Below are 17,329 nucleotides of genomic sequence, written 5' to 3'. Positions count from 1 at the left end.
AACGTCAGAATCAGCTAATAATAAAGGAAATATATAAGTAGGAAATCTTCGACGAGACTAAATGAAGATGATGTATTCTATGTACACGCTATAGAATTCTATACATAGATCTGGGTAAAATGAATAAGAATCTTAGGAAAATACAGATGAGAGACGAGTTACCATTATAGTGTTACCCACTTGTAGGTACGTATATTTTTATTTCAATGCTATTCCTACTTAATAAACCTTTTGAATTTTATTATGCAGTTATAATTTTATCAAGTTGTAACGTAAATATTCTTGAAGAAATGTACAGCCATGTTAATTAGTCATCAGGTATAGAAAACACGGATAGACTTACTAATAATTTTTGTGTCCAAATCATGGTGTGTCTTCTGTATTTAAAGAACTTTCAGAACTAAAGGAGATATCAATTTTGTGTGTTTTCTTTGGTCTCCCTGGACTTTAATAATTTAGGATAATCTACTTAACACTCTGACCATTGTAAGCTAATTTTTTTTAAAGTAAAATATTACATTAAAGGAACATTACATTAACTTCCTTTGCATTCACTTAAAACATCCACTTATAAAATTTTCTTTTTATAACATCCTGCAAATTCATAACTCTCCAAATTTCAATTTCATAGTTTTGCCATTTTTGGTTAAGAAAGTACATTAACTACATTTAAAAAAATAAACTATTTCTCTGTTTCTATTTTAGGTCCTATATTAGAGACCCCCAAGCAAGATTTTTTTCAAGAAGCAAAAAGTCTCATTGCCCAGCACTATAAGAAAATAAATGAGGTTAGTGCTTTGCATTTATCTAACACTGTATTTTTCAGGAAACTAATAGCAATTTTTATATATTACAATAATTGATCCAAATGATTGCATGAACCCTAATAGATTTTGAATAGAAGAGAAAATGAAATCCTTACTAGCTATAAAAATTGGTTTCAGATTACATTTAAAATTTAAAAATTTTTACATTTAAAAATTTAAAAAGTTTTTTCAGCTCTACAGCTTATTTAATTACATATATTTTAAGTTTGCACATTCAATTTAATTTTTAATGTTTCCTGTTGATGAATTATAGCAAGTTTTTGGATTAAATATCTCAAGTAAATATCCCTCTCTAAACACTGTTAGGCAAAGCTAAACTAGAAAATATACTGTGAGATGTGTCTCTCTTCTGCCACCTGCATGACATGCTTACCTGTATCTTCTCCCACATCATTTTGTATTAGGACTGTTTACTAGTCTAATAGCTCCTTGAGGGCAGTAACTGTCTTTTTTTGAATGTTGCATCTCTAGCAGTAAGCCTTGTATCTGGCTCAATAAATAATTGCTTAATGGCATGGATTTGGAAGGTGAGAAGGAATGAAAGGGAAAGGGGTGGCAAAGAGGCAGGAGGGTGGGTACAGGGTGAAATTTTGGAGGAGAGCGTCTACAGAGGAGATGGGTAATTTAGGGAGTAGCTGCTGTTGTGACAGTGGGCCTTTGGGGAGACAGGTGAGGGCAGGCGACTTAGGATGGTTTTCTGTGTGCCACACTATTCTTCTCCATTTTGAATACTTTAAAAAAAACCCCAGAATTTTAAATAAACATTTTTCCATGCTTACTGGGAGGGGGAAGAGGATTATAATTTTTACATGTGTTTCTTTTGAATGGTCCTCTAGGCTGAGACTGACCATAGGTGGTTTTAATCTTGTAATCAACATTGTTAACTTTGCTTAACTAACTTTTGCCTCTAATCAATTAAAAGTATTTGATTTCACTAGTAGGCATGTGAGATGAAAAGTTCACTGTCTTCACAGTTAGATAGCTGTGCCTTAGAACCTTGACCTATTTTTAGAATTTTATCTAATAATAACAGCATAATATTCTACCTTTGGTTGCTTGGTAAAATGTAATACTAGTGTACTAAAACCTCCTTATTGGCATCTTCTATTATATTTTTGGCTGTGTCAGGTCTTAGTGGCGGCATGGGGGATCTTTCCTTGTAGCGCGCGGGCTTCTCTCTTGCTGTGGCACGCGGGTTTTCTCTTCTCTAGTTGTGGTGTGCAGGCTCCAGGGCGCATGGGCTCTGTAGTTTGCGGCCCACAGGCTCTCTAGTTGAGGCGCGGGTTCAGTAGTTGTGGGGCATGGGCTTAGTTGCCCCGCGGCATGTGGGATCTTAGTTCCCCAGCCAGGGATTGAACCCGTGTCCTCTGCACTGGAAGGTGAATTCTTTACCACTGGACCACCAGGGAAGTCCCCTTATTGTCATCTTGAGTTGGCAACAGCTTGAATCTGTCTAAATGTTTTCTTGTGGGGAGGAGGAGAGCTGTAGCTCTATCTGTGGGCCAGAGAATTACTAGACTAAAACAATTATAATTGTTTGGATAATTGCCTGTCAGAGACCCGGGACTGTATTATTTTTCTGTTGCTCAAAGTCAAAATTAATAAGCAATTAAGTGATTGAAAGGATCTAAAATACATATCCAATTAGTAGTATTCTTTTTTTGAGAATCTACCTCCATGTATGAGCAGTTATTTCTGGTTCAACAGGGAGTTTTGGGGACATTAGCATTTTTTAGACATTTGAAGATTCTCCAAAGATGGTTGAAAATAAATTCTTATATGTCTGTTTGAAAACTTCTATTTTAAAATGGACTTTAAAGCTGTATTAGAAAATATCACATTTGAGGAAAAAATTATTATTTTAAAATTCATATATTTTTTAAGTTGAATGTAACCCTCATGCTTGTTAAGGGCTTTTGGAGAACTATAAAGGATAACATCTACTTTATCTGATTATTGTCATGTGCTTTAAGTAAATCTTATACAGTAAGGTACTTTGTAAAATATATTTAGTGGATATAATTTTATTAATTTATTAACAAAATTTATTACATAATTTTTTATACAGTTAATATTAAAATTAAATTTTATTAAATTTATTTTTGTTTTGTTCCTAGAATAAAGTTCCAGGTACTTCTATAAATGTCTTTAGAAATAAACATCAGAAACCGAAATCTAGCAAATTCATACCTTTGGAGATCAAAAAAAAGGAAGCACTCGATACAGTCCAAGAACTTCAGGCAGCATACAAAATGATTTGTTTTCCCAAAGACTGTTCCAAAAGTGGACATTCTGAGGAGGCTCCATCACGAACTTCTTTCAAGGAGCCACACATTTTCAATGTAAAAAATAAATACAAGGGGTCTATAGATCTAATTGTGAAAGGTAAGTTTTTGGTGGAGCAAAGACATTTAGCAAGCCAGCAGGCAAAACTGTTTGCTTATGGTGTGCTTGTAATGGAATTTCCTTGTTCAAACAAAATCCTACACTTTAAACGTTAGCAGTGAAAGGTAGGGAGCCATGATTAAAAGGGCTGCTAACCTCTGGGAGCCACCAGAAATTGAGAAGAGGGCATCCTAATGGGAGAGAGGAATGCAGGGGAACAAAACGGGTTAGCCACTTCATCCAACAGACACTGTTCCTAGAGCATGCAAAAGCTCATGGCTCTGGATTCTGTTGTTGAGCAGGGTAGGTAGGGTAGGCAAGCTATTTGTGAGTGTGTCCCCCCAGAACCCTAAGGGGATTTTTGGGAGATATAGAGTTTCCTTTAAGACCAATTGTGATAAAGGTTTATTCTCTTTCAGAAACTTGGTAAGGTGGAACCTGGAGGTCTGTTTAAGCAAAGTTATATTGTTTTCTGAGACTAACTGGTTTTCCTGGCTGGAATGACCTCTTAAAGTACATTTCTAGTTATAAGCTTTCATAACTTCATCTGCATTTTCCCTTTTTTGTTATTGCTTATTATGTTATTCATTCATTTGAATTTTTTCATTTAATGAGTGCCTGCTCTGTGCCAGGCAGTATGTTAGGAGTTGGAGAAACAAAGCTTAAAAGGCTCAGAGTAATGGTGGGGATAAATACTTGGGTAATTTCTTATCATATAGTGTGACAACTGCTGTACTAGAGTCAGTACAAAGCATTATGGAAACACTGAGGAGTAACCAACCAGATGCCAGAATGAAACTTTCTCAGATGAGATCTCATTAGAAATGGGTTTTAAGGAGAAGTTTGTTAAAGGTAGGTGGTAACAGGAAAGGCCATTTTGAACAGTGGGAGAAAAATATTAAAGCTCTGAAGGACAAAAGAAAGTGATATGTTTTGGGAAAGGAGAGATACGGTAAGAAATGAAATTGGGGAGGGGGTGAGGCTAGGTTTTGATGTGAATATAATAACAGACCTAGGAGTTGACCCTATGTGTAATGGAGAGCCAGTGATGATGGGGGTGAGGAATGACCAATTCTTTCTGCTTAGAAAAATAAAACTGGTGGTAGAGGCTGTGGAGAGAATGGTGGCAGAGAGATAAGAAAGGAAGCTGCCCAGGAAAGAGATGGTCCATGTAAGGGATGGCAGGGGCCTAAAGCAGGGCAGTAGTGAAGCACGAAGTGTGGAGGAGGGATGTTCCAGCAGCATTTCTCAAAGTGTAGTTTTCAGAACACTAGTCCTGAGTGATTCACCTTGACATAAGTGTTCTTGGTAAGGTGAGTTTGAAAAAATGCATTTACTTCTTGGAGATTCATATTGAGCATTAATATATTGAAAACTCTAAGAAATACTACAGAAAAGAAATCTGTTTAATGTTTTTTAACCTGGCTATCACCAATTTGTTTGACCAAAGAATTCCTACAGAAAGATATTCAGGTTTCTAGACTGGGAAGCTCAACAGACATCATTAAGCTGAGTTAGGAATTCAGAGGGAGAAGCAGATTTAGGGCAGGTGAAGAAAGGGGTGTAAAAGGTAACAAATTCAGTTTTAGACCTATTAAGTAGACACACATATGGAGATAACCATTAGGAAGTTGGAAGTGGAGGTCTGACACCTAAGAGAGAGATAGGTGAAGATTGAAGAATGATGTTGTGGGTCGCTGCTGTACTGAAACTGTGGGGTTCATGCACTTGTTCAACCAACGTTTATTTACTAGGTGAGATATAGAGAGATAAAAGATATGCTCCTTGCCTTCAAGAAGTTGAAATTTGCTATATATAATTTGTGTGTGGTTGGATGAAGGAGGATAAATAGATGATTGTAGTACAGTGTGACCGACTGTATTAAAAACAAGCTCTACTGCTTTGAAATCAATTGGAAAGATACCTGATTCAGATTTAGGAATAAGGATGGATTCCCAGGAGATTTAAAGTCTGGTATATTTTGAAGGATGAATAAGTGTTAACTCAAGAAGGAAGAAAAGTCCTATCTAGTCAGAGCGTCTAGTGTCTACATGACAATGAATATCTGAGAAAGTAATTATAGTGTACTTGACGGAACTGAAATAATTTTACATAACTGACATTAGGATTGGGGAGTAATTAGAGATGAGACTAGAAGAACACTGAATTTTAACCTAAAAGTAATCCAGGTGTTTTAAAGAAAAGTTGCAGTGGTCACATTTGCATTTTAGAACACATACTGGCAGCAGAGATGAGGTATGATGAATTTTGGAGGCACAGAGACCAATGAGGAGACAGTAACTTCCACGAGAAAGGATGACTTGAATTAAGGCAATGGCACTGGGGATAGAACTGAGGGGAGAGGTTTTAGAGATATTTGAGAAGTAGAGTTATCTAGATTAGGTCAACAATAAGGTGGAACATAACAGAGAAGGGCTGTGGGATTCATTGGCTTAGTGGTACTGAGTGGCAGTGTGGAAACAGATACAGCAAATTAAAGGGTTGGAGATGCTCCTTATGTATGCAATAAACTGGAATCTAAACCATGTATCTACTGAGCTTTGTAGCTCTAGGTGAAGAAGTTGGGAAACAGCATTATTAAAATATGTTGGTGGTTTGGGCTGCCTTTGGGAAGTTTTTATTAAAAAAAGAGATGAAGTAAGAAAAGTATTGGCTGGTTTGCAATCAGAAATGAAAGAGCATAGAGAGGTACCAAGTATTTGGGTCCTTGGTTTTGAGCAAATATCTACTAAGACTTATCATTGTAGCAAAAATCAGATTAAGGGTATGTTTTTCCCAACCCAGCTCATTGTTTCAGATGACCTAAAGGCACTTACTGTTGAGAGACTAAGGCAGGGGGTAAAGAAGTGAGGATACAGAGGATATTTTAAAGCTATGTATAAAAAAAAGAACTTTGAATGTGGTTATTGGCATGTAGAATTGGAAGAAAATAGATTAAAACGTCTACCAAGTATTTTAGAGAATTTCGTTGCCAAAGAAACCATGAACCTTGATTTAATTGAATGTTCAAAAGTAAAATAACCTGGCTTTGTCTGGAAGTGGATCACAAAGGCTATACAGTCTCCAAGTAGGATAATAACAAGATGTGGCCAAGGTGCAAGGAAAAATCTTCCCAGAGTTGACCCGGGGCCAATAAAAAAGTGAACAAGGGAGTGCCGCTCAGAACAGAATCCTTGTCTACTCAGAGAATTTCCCCACCTCCACCGTAGGGGACTTCTTAGTGCCTCCCCAGCAGGATTCCATAACTTCTTTGGCCTAGTAATTGCTATGCATCTTCTCATTTTCCCTTTCACTAGTGGCGTTTTTACTGAGGTTATCCTATACCTGCTCCACTACTGGCTGTTGTGTGCTTTTGGAGAAAGGTGGAAATAACTTATGAATTTGGTGCACATTATTATTAGACCAGAAGGAGCCACATCTGGGCCTGATGGAAAAGACTACAAACAGCCAGAAATCCTGGGCTCTGAGTTGGATGTAGTGCCGTGGTGGAACTTTGGGTTGTCTCCTTTGTGTCGTGTCAGAGTATAAGAATGGATATTTGATGTCCAAAAGGGCAGACTGTGGCAGAGACTGGCTATATGCTCATCAAACTTATTATATCCTTTTCTTCCTGGGTACTTGGCTAAAATACATTTCTCATGTCCCTTGTAGTTAGGAGGAGCTATATGACTGAGATTTGGCTCAGTGGATTATAGCTGGAAGTGATGCACATCCATAAAAATGTCTTGTGATCTCAACATGGCTCCCCCCATTTTCAAGTATAAAGACTTTTTCAACACTGTTAAAACGATTGCAATTTCACTCATGGGAGAGTGGTAAAAGTACTTTTAATATCTGTTTATTGAAAAACTTTTGTTCGGACATTGCGTAAATATACAAAACTTGGTGAGTGAGAAAAAATGGTCATGACTTGATCCCTCATGGAACTTGTAGTCTAACTGAAGAAACAGATATTAATTAAATCATCACTTATATACAGATTGAGAGTATAGGACATATGAATTGGACCTGGTCTGGGGGTCAGCAAAAGCTTCCTAGAGGAAGTGTCATTTGAGCTAAGATGTGAGAAATGAGAAAGAATTTCTTAGATGAGGAGTAATTCCTGCTTGGAGTTCCAGGCCATGGGAAAACTATTTGCAATGGCCCAAGTGAGGGAAGCACAGATGTGCTTTCAAAGAAGAGCAGAAAGAACAGATGTGCCTGCAGTCCTGAGAAGGAGCTGGAGAAGGGTCAGCTGCAGCTGTCTGAAAGGCAGAACCTTGTTGTCAGTGATGCTCTAGGACATGTCCAACAACTGGCTGTGGTGGGAGGAGGGAGCAAGCCTGATCTGCAGTTTTTGCCGATTTCCATAGTGTAAATACTCTCATGTAGCCAATTTCAAGCTACCGAAATGACATCACTGATCACTGGAGTTGGGAAGAGATGCTCACAGTCTGCTCTCTGGAGCATTTTGGCCAACACCGTCCATACAGCTTGAGATCCTCTCGGCTCACTTCGTATTCCTGCCCCTGCTGTGGTGAGGTTCCTTCCGGGCTTCCCCAGCTTCTTCCTGGCTTGGGACACCCACAGGCATGGGCTCAGCTCTGACACATGAGCAGCCCAGTAAGGGAGGGTGAGGGCTGATGGATAAATGTTTCTTCCTTTCTTCCCCTGGGTAGAAGGGTCTCAGTTACATTCTATAAAGCTTCTCAGAAGGTCCCAAATAGTTAAGCAACCAGTTTGTTGTGGTGGTGGTCAACTCAAAAAGGATTCTTACATTATTTCTCACTTCTTTCTTGTTTTATTTTTTTCCCTCATTGTTCATTCCTGTTCCCTAAGCTCAAGTCCTTAAAATACTCCCTTAAAAATATTTTGGTGGCAAGTTGTCAGTACTTGCTGAAAGATTGGGGGTGGAGTGTGAGGGAAAGGAAGATCAAGGAAGGGTGATTCTTAGGCTTTAGGCCTGATGAACTGGAAGATAAGAATTGCCATTTCCTCAGATTGGGGAGAGAGAGACAGATAAAGAGATGCAGTTTTGGAATAGGCAGAAACCCAGAGTTGAGATTTAGACACATTATGTTGAGGTATCAATACATACATACATAAATGAAAATGTCTAATAGGTAGTCTGTTATGTAAGTGTGGGCATATAGAAAAGGTTGGAGTCTTTAACGTAGAGATCAATGTCCAATAGAAATATGTTCAATAGAAATGAGAGCTACAAAAGTTGTAACTGAAAATTTCCTAGTAGCCACATAAAAAAGTAAAAAAAAAAAAGGCAGGTAAAATTAATTTTAATAATAGATTTATTTAACCTAATATATCTAAAATATTATTTTAATAATTAGTATAAAAATTATTAAGGGGAAATTTTACATTATTTTCATCTTAAGTCTCCAAAATCCAGTGTATATTGTAGAAATTGGACTAGCCACATTTCAGATGCTCAATCGCTACAGTTGATGAGTGGCTACTCTATCGGACAGCAGAGGTATAGATTTTATTTACAATCACAGACTTAGATTAGATCATCTAAGAAGTAAATGTAGGTAGAGAAAAAAATCCATGGACTAAGTCCTTGGGGGTTTCTAATATTTAGGGAGCAAGAAGAGGAATACCCAGCAAAGAAAGTGGGAAAGAGCAGCTAGGAGGGAAATCAGGAAAGTGTGAAGCATGTTACTCATGTTTCAGTCAAGGAGGAGGAAGGCCTTAGGAGGAGCAAAGAAAGCTCATCCATTGTCAGAGGAAGGCAGGGTCATGGGCACAGACACAGGCCTTTTGGTAGATTAGGTGGTGCGGTTGCTTCTATTTTTCAGTGAATTTAGAAGTGAGGTCTTCACTTGAGGATGGGATGGGAAGTATTGGAGTTCTGAGGAGTGAGGAGAAGGGTGAGATAAACAAAATCTGGGAAAGAGTGAAAGTTAATGGATTATGAAAAGATAGTTTGCTGTGAAAAATGAAATCCACTCCCCCCTCCTTTTTTTAAGAGAAAAGAGAAATGATTGGGAAGTGTCAATAAACATCAAGGAGGAAGTTGACTTTATCCTTGGAGTGTGGAAAGGGTGTAACCCCTTGAGAGCTGCTGCAGAAGCTATGCCCTTAGGAAAATAAGAACCAGAAGATGGGGGAACATATAGAGACATAGCTAGAGTGTCAATTTAGCTGATGAAAGACCTGATGTTTCTTAGGGCACAGTGGAGGGTTTTGGGTGCGATTCAAGGAAGGAGGAAATATGGAGGGTCTGTGGAGATTAAGGTAAACAGCAAAGAGAGTGAGAAGACTAGTTCTCAGGGTCTCTTAGAGAAGGTGAGTAATCCCATCTTAATGATGGTCTGTCTCCGGGACCAAATCCCAGCACCGTCTCCCCTAAGAAGCTTGGGGGCCCCCGCCCGCGCACAGCATCCTCAGTGGCCCTTCGTCGTGGCGGCCCCGCCTGACTGGACCACACCGGCTCTGGGTACCTCTGGGTGTCTGGGGCGCTCGCAGGGAGAGGGGGTCGCCACCCGACACCAACACCCAACAAGTGCAATCAACGCGACCTGGGCCTCGGTCCTTCCAGAAGTTGCCGGGGTTCCGCTCCTGGAGTCCTGGAAAGACTGCAGGAAACTGTGCGGTCGCATGTAGCTCCTCTTAAATGTAGAACAACGACCAAACGCCATAGCCACTGTGCCGCCTAGGTCACCAGCCAGGCGGGAAAGGTGGCGGGGCTTTTCTTTTGGGGGGTTGTTCTCTTTAGTAGTTTGTAATCACGAGGCCAAGGTTTTGGGGGGTGGGGCGTGGGAGAAAGGAGCACAAGGAGGACAGTGGTCCTCCTGACAATCCTATTATAGGCTCTGTTGAAGTCAGAGACATTTTACTAGGAAAGTTTGCATGTGTCCCACCAGACAGCTGTGAAGGGCTGATCTCAGAGTTTATATTTAAATTAAAATTGCAATTCATTTCTCCAGGTTCTTATCTCAAAAAGTGTATATTAAGTCTGTAACTTGGATCTATTTTTTAAACATATTTCCAATATTCACTTCAGTGTGAATGGATGCATGATCTAAGATATCAGTCACATTAATTCCAAAACTTGATTAAAGTTTGTGAGATTAGAAAGAAAAGTGAGTCCTGTGTGTGGAGTATATGTGCCTTTTGCTCATGCTGCATTGACAAATTTGGTTGCGTTACCTTCGATAAGCTGAACATCTTATGTGAGGACAGGCCAAACATGCCTTGAATTTAATCCAAGGATATCAACTTTAAAAATACAATGTAACAATTATAATATCAAATATCTTTAGTAAATATGTACCCTGTGCTTGCATGTAATACATGCCCATATTTTTCTTAATAGAGCAAATTAAAAAAATATGAAATGATTTCCTTTCTGAGTATATAGCTATTCTACAGTGCTGCTTAACCAGTTTCTATTTTCATGCTGCCAGAAACTTATGGGTCTTGATAATTAGAAATCACATGTAAAACTCAATTTTTTTTTAATGTACATTAAATATTAGTTTATAGTTACCATATGTTATATAGTATTCATCTACGTATGTATTCCCTTGGGAACAAAAAATATACTTAGGTCTAATTTGAGTTGTTTAAATTTGAAAACAGGTTTTAGTTAATCTCAATAAGATGTCATGATATTCAGGTCAAGCAAATATATTTAGGGGATATTGGATTGTTCCTTAGCCAATTTGGAAAGGTGTATGTGTGTGTGTGTTCCAAATCACAAATCCATTCCTTTAAATATAAAATGAAGGCATAATGAATTTTAACAATGCTTTAAGATAAAGAATGTTCATGCTTTAAGATTAACAATGTTTATAAAGTCTTTTATTTTATATTCTGATGACTTTAAGTATACTAGGATGTTAACAAATATATTAATACTATTTTTTTTACTCATTCTCACAAAATTATTTGGAGGAGCTTAAGACCAGCTTTCTTAACAATTTATAAGAAACGTGGAAGCTAGAGATTTTTTTTTAATGAAGTGGAAAAGAAAATTGAATTAGATATTACAAAATAATTTGATTTTTGAAGCTTTGAAACATATTTATCTTCCTCCATGTATGAAAACAGACTCTAATTGAGGGATTTCTAAATGAGGGAATAAATTTGGGATAATGTCTTTAGAGATCATCACACAGAATTTTGCAAGTGCTTCTCTGCTTCTCTTATTTAGTTTCTTTCTGCTTTAGATATCTATGTTTCTTCCCATTTCTTGTCAGGAATTTTCTTTCGCTTGTCTATAGTATTGAAGAAAGAACCTCAACAGAATTCTTAAAATTAGCAACTGAAAAGAATTATATATCTGAGCAGCCAATGTCTTGAACATAGTCTGTTCTAATTTATGCTTTTTCTCTTTTTGTACTGACTTTGTGAGCTCTGAAATAGAAATATTCAGGATGGAGACTTAGAGTAAGACAGGAGACTCCGTGCCTCTGTAGTAACATGGTTTACCACACTGAAGTAGCCACAAAGTTCATAACTTTTAATAAATTAATAGCATCTTAAATATGAAAATTATTAAAACATTATAAAGGATTTAGAGACAATAGAAAGGCATTCTTTTTACCATCTACCTTCTACTAATTCTCTTACTAGCCCCGAGGACAACTTACAGAGAACAGAAATCTTAGACGAGATTAGTGACTTGCAGAGATTTTCTGATTAAGTACATTTGTTCCATGCTTTGCATTTGACAAGGAACACAGGCAGAGAAGAGTTAGGAGGCTAGTGACATACTTCCCAGTGGGCAAGGGTCCTTCCTAGGTCATTTGTGCATAAGCTTATGTACAAGTAAATAATACCAACTTCTCTGAGGAGGTAATATGAGAGCAAGTTGCTTCCTAGAAATGGTTTCCTATTTGTAGTGAAAACCTTCTTCAGTGGACATTTGTTATTTTTGGTCAGCCTCTCGGTGTCCTTTAACCTGACCTCTGGTAGCAGCACTCTGATTTGACTTTGGAGAAATGCCCTCCCACTATGAGTTTGTGCAGTTTGAGCAGGGCTGTCACCCCACCCCCTAGCTCCAGGCTTGGCATGTGATTCAGGCCCAGTCAGTGAGAAGAGTTCATTCTCCTGGCCCCAGCGATGGGTGGAGTGATTGGGTTTAAACCAGCAAGGATGTTGTGAGCTCAGAGGTACCAGAGAACACAACAGGGAATTCTAGTCTAAAATCAACACGGGAGAGTGAGCTGAATGATGCAGAGAAATCAAGTGCTGATGACATTGTTGGAGCCTCTAGCCCAAGCTTTGCTGAAGACAAATGTTACCTGGATTTTTCAGTTTCTATGAATTTGTGAATTTTCCCCTTTTGAGGAAGCAGCAAGGTTTAGTAGCTCCCTGGAATGTAGAAATTCAATGCCCTAGATTCAAATCCCAGCTTTCTCACTCATTTGTTTCTTCTGTTTCTTTAACCTAACTTGGTTTTCTGGTGGTTTTCAGTGGTTGTCTGATGGAAGCACCTTCCTCATCTAGTCATTGTTGAAAAAATTACACTTAAAGTGTGTGTAGTAGGCTGAATAATGACCACCCAAAGATATCAGATCCTAATTCCTAAAACCAGTAACTGTTACCTTCTTTGGGAAAAGTGTCTTTGCAGATACGATTAGGTTAAAGATCTTGAGTTAAAGAGATTAGCTAGATTATTTTGGTGGGCCCTAAATGCCATCACAAGTATCTTTATAAGAGAAAGCCAGATGGAGATTACAGACACACAGGAGAGGAGATACAGTGTAACCATGAAGGCAGGGTTGGAATGATATGTCCACAAGCCAAGGATTGTGCGCAGCCACCAGAAGCTGGAAAAGGCAGGAACAGATTTGTCTATAGAGCCTCTGAAGGTGCACAGCCCTGCTGGCACCTTGATTTTGGACTTCCTTGGCCTCCAAAACTGAGAGAGAATAAACTTCTGTCATTTTAAGCCACCCAGTTTTGGGTAATTTGTTATGATGGGCATAGAAATCTAATATAGTGTACTTCCAAAACTAGGTTTCAATTCTAGACATCACTTATTTTTTTTCCTTGTTATAATGAGTACCGAAGTGTGATCAATGGGCTAGTTGTTTCAACTTGCCTTTCCTCATTCATGTATTTATTCAGCAGCTCTATTAAGCTCCTACTTGAGCCAGGTGCTGTGTACCATGGGCCCTACTCTCATGGAACTTTCAGTTTAGCAGCAGTGAATTACCCTTTGTCTCTTTTAAAAAATAAAGATATTGTAGGGTTTTTTTCGTTTTGTTTTGTTGTTTTGTTTTTTCTGGTGATGGGAGTGGATAACCAGGGTTATAATAAGGAACACTGCTCTTTCCCTTCTGAGTTTGGAGCCACCTGAATTGAGGAATAAGACCCAAGAATTGGGCAGATGGAGGTTGAAACGTTCATTTTGTTACAGAGAAAGCTGATGAGAGAATTAGGCTCTGGATAAGTAGCCCAGTAGCTTGTTAATGCTCTCCTAGAATGAAACTCACCTTCCCAGTCGTAGTCAGTATTTGCCAGCAGCAACCTCCCACTCCTGCCCTCTGCACAAAGCAGCACCTGTCCTCTAACTCAGCCTTGCAGTGCAGAGGAGAGTTTACTTACTGGCTCCATGCTGGCAGGCTGCAGAAACGCCAAAGGGACTACTCAGCGTGAGGAAGCGGGCTGGTGAGTCAGGCCTTCTACTCACCAACCAAAGCCTTGAACTATTCTTTCTAGCGGTACCCTCATGTCTCTTGTATAACTGAGCTAAGAGAAAGAATAAATGTATGTGTACTCCTCAACGAAACAAATTCCTAGCATCAGAGGCCACTATGTTACCAACTACTTGTGGGATTTGCCTAGAGTCTGAGGTTTACATACCTTTTGGAGGGTTTGAAAAAGGGACGGCCATGAAGTGGGTTTTAATGTAATGAATTCTTTTACTGAGTAGCATGTAATTTCCTCCTAGCAATGCTAGGCACTTTGGGACATTAAAAAAAGTGTAAGCCATGGAACATTTCCTTCCTCTCAATGTATTATACGTTGTAGCCAAGGGACCCACAATTATTTCTGTCCTACTTTGTGGAAGTGGGTCAAACCCAATCCCTAACATTTGTATTACTTTAACATTTTTCAGGCACATATCTGATCATCACATCCTAATTGGTAAATCAAGTAAAGTTAACTTTAAACATTGAGGCTGAATTTCTCATTAGAATCTTAGTTGTCTTTCTGAGATCATACCTTTCTGAGATGGATATATGTTTATATAAAAGAAATCAGCAGAGGCTAACTTAAATGACTTCCCTTTTTACTAATTTTGAAATGGAGTTATTTTTCTTTGCTGTCCACATAAGCTAAAGAATCTTGTTAAGACCATAATCACATTTCCAGTAAGAAGAAAACTCTTTTGTCATTTTGAGCCTACATTATTAATGTGTTCCCCTAACTTGTACCCCTGCCTGTGATCTAAACCTGACTTAATCTTTAAACAAAGTTATGCCAGAGTGATTTTTTTTGTGTGTGTAAAATGAATATCCTACACTCTTTTTTTCTAAAATCCCTCAATGCTTCCCCGGAGCCTAGAGGATAGAGGAAGTGAAGTTATGTATTTTATGCATCCCAACTATGAATATTTTTAAAAAGTTGATCAACCATGATAGAAGAAAGAGTAAATTATCTTTCTATTCTTTGTATGGAAAATATGAAATTTTTGTTGCATGAAGAAGTAACCAAACACTATATAGCCAAAAAAGTAAGAAAAAGAGTATTATAGAGGTACATCTGATAGTTTGTTAACAAAGATATTGTTATTTTTCTGGATTTTGAAATGTTGTGATTATTTGTTAGTTTTTTAGAATTTGTCATGTGTGTTGATAACCACAAAAACCCCACTTCTTTAATTCTAGTATTCACATTCACACCTCGTTTTGTATTTCTGCTTTGACAGACACTTCCTTTAGTTAGGCCCCACAGTTTTATGTTTCAGTCCCCAAAATATCTGACTTCACCACTGATGGAGAGGCAAAGTCAGAAGCAGAACAACTGGAGGCTGTGGCTGTAAAATAGAAGGAGTGAGATGGTGACTTGGATTAGGGTGATGGCAAGTATTTAGGGTTTGGGTTTGTTTTGAAGGTAGAACCTTCAGCAGGATTTGCTGGTGAGTTGGTTATTGCATGTTATTGGAGAGACAGAGAAGAATCAAAGATGAGCAGTTCAGGGCTTCCCTGGTGGCGCAGTGGTTGAGAGTCCACCTGCCGATGCAGGGGACACAGGTTCGTGCCCCGGTCCGGGAGGATCCCACATGCCGTGGAGCGGCTACGCCTGTGAGCCATGGCTGCTGAGCCTGCACGTCCGGAGCCTGTGCTCCTCAATGGGAGAGGCCACAACAGTGAGGGGCCCGTGTACCATAAAAAAAAAAAAAAAAAAGATGAGCAATTCATCAGCAAATCCCATTGAAGTTTCTACCTTCAAATCAAATCCCCAGAATGCTTTTGCTCCAAGTTACTGAGGATGGAGATGTCATTTACCAAGATGGAGGAGTCTATGGGAGGAACAGATTGGATTCTTATGAGAGTTTCAGTCCTATACTGTCTGAGATGTCTGTTAAATATCTAGGTGGAGATATTGAATAGAAAGTTGGTGTCTGGGTTTGGAGTTCCTCGCAGAGGACTAGACTCAGATGTCATTTTGTGATACCTCAGCTTAGAGTTAGTGTTTAATGCCCAGAGGCTCTAAGATATGCCATGGGAGTGAGTTAGAGGAGTCCAAGGACTAAGCTGTGGATTATTTAGAGGTCATGGAAATGAGGAGAAACTAGCAATGATGCCTAGGGAAGGAGCATTAAGTGAGGAGCAAAAAAGAAAAACCCAAAACAGGACAGAGATGTGCTGGAAACTGGGTGAAAAGGGTGTTTCTAGGAGGAGGGAGTGTTTGATCAACTGTGTTGGATTATGCTTATAGATGAAATAAGGCGAGGACTGAAAATTGACATTGAACTTAACAATGACCTCAACATCTGCTGTTTTAACAGAGAGGTCAGTTACAAAGAATGGGTGAAGAGAAATTAGACAACAAGTAGAAGAATGACTTCAAGGAGTTGTAGAGGAGAACACAGAAATTGGGTGCCTGCTGTGGGGAGGTGAGATCAAGAGACAGTAGGTCTTTTGTTTTCTGATGCGGGCAATCAAGAGAAGAGAGGAAGATCACTAAGAGAGGAAGGAGAGGGGAGAATAGCCAAAGCGATGTCCTTGAGAAAGCGAGCGGGTGAGAGCTGTTGTACAAGAAGAGGGGTTGCCTTTAGATTGGAATGTGGATGATTTTCACCTGCAGTAATGGGAGGGCACACAAAGTGTATGGATACAGATGCTCTCAGGAGGGCAGCTTTGTCAGTCTCTTTTGATTGTTTTTGTTTTCCCAGAGAAATTGAAAGCAAGGACATCAGCTCCAAGTAAGGTCAGGGGGCAGTGCTGGGAGTGTGAAGAGAGAGTAGAAAATATGAACTAGAGAGGGGAGAGTGAATGGACTAAGGAGTTGTACCGTGATTACTGGGTAACGTTCAGGTCCACTTGGGTTCTTATTAACGAATGTGAAATGAGACCAATCATGTTTTTGTTTCTCCCATCACATCAATTATTCAGGGTACAAATACCGCAGAATAGGTGTAGACTTAGATTCAACTAGGGTTTTGTGTTTCCTCAAATGAGGATGACAGAATGCGGCGGGCAGGGGTGATGGAGTTGGGAGTCTATGAGAGAGAGTGGTCATAAAGATTGACTTTGGAATTTAAGCTGGTTTAAGATACGAAGGTTGTGAGGGAGAGTGAAGAGGTGGTGGTATCAATGAATTACATGTCCTGGTAAGGGTCAAAAATTGTTGGTGATGGGGAATAAATAGAATGTGGGGATTAGAGAGTAGGCAGCTTCAAATTGACTCATCAAGGAGCAGTGACTGGTACTGAAGAGGATTAAGGTATGAACATGAACACGAAAGGCTCCTTGAGGACAGACAATAGTTTCAGTTTTTATAACCCATACCTCAGCCTGACAGATATTCAATAAATGTTTCTGAATGAATTCAGAGAAAAAGTTGACTATCAGAATGGAAGGAAGGTGACGAAAGTAGGTCACTATGAGTCAGTGTTTTAATCAGCAACTGCATTT

General features: G+C 38.9%; 1 protein-coding gene across 1 annotated transcript in view; it reads left to right on the top strand.

Annotated features, from left to right (window-relative positions):
- Window positions 1–206: 206 nt before the first annotated feature.
- The window catches only part of IQCM (IQ motif containing M), a 371,829-nt gene continuing 354,706 nt past the window's right edge, over window positions 207–17,329 (top strand). The window contains exons 1-3 of the mRNA XM_060098179.1: window positions 207–267; window positions 706–788; window positions 2,945–3,212. Coding sequence (XP_059954162.1) covers window positions 207–267; window positions 706–788; window positions 2,945–3,212 — 412 coding nt within the window. The remainder of the gene's footprint in view (window positions 268–705; window positions 789–2,944; window positions 3,213–17,329) is intronic.

The sequence above is a fragment of the Mesoplodon densirostris genome, chromosome 1 (genome assembly GCF_025265405.1).
Source record: "Mesoplodon densirostris isolate mMesDen1 chromosome 1, mMesDen1 primary haplotype, whole genome shotgun sequence".
Lineage (NCBI taxonomy): Eukaryota > Metazoa > Chordata > Mammalia > Artiodactyla > Ziphiidae > Mesoplodon > Mesoplodon densirostris.
The sequence above is the reverse complement of the archived record's forward strand: the minus strand, read 5'-3'. Positions and strand labels throughout refer to the sequence as shown.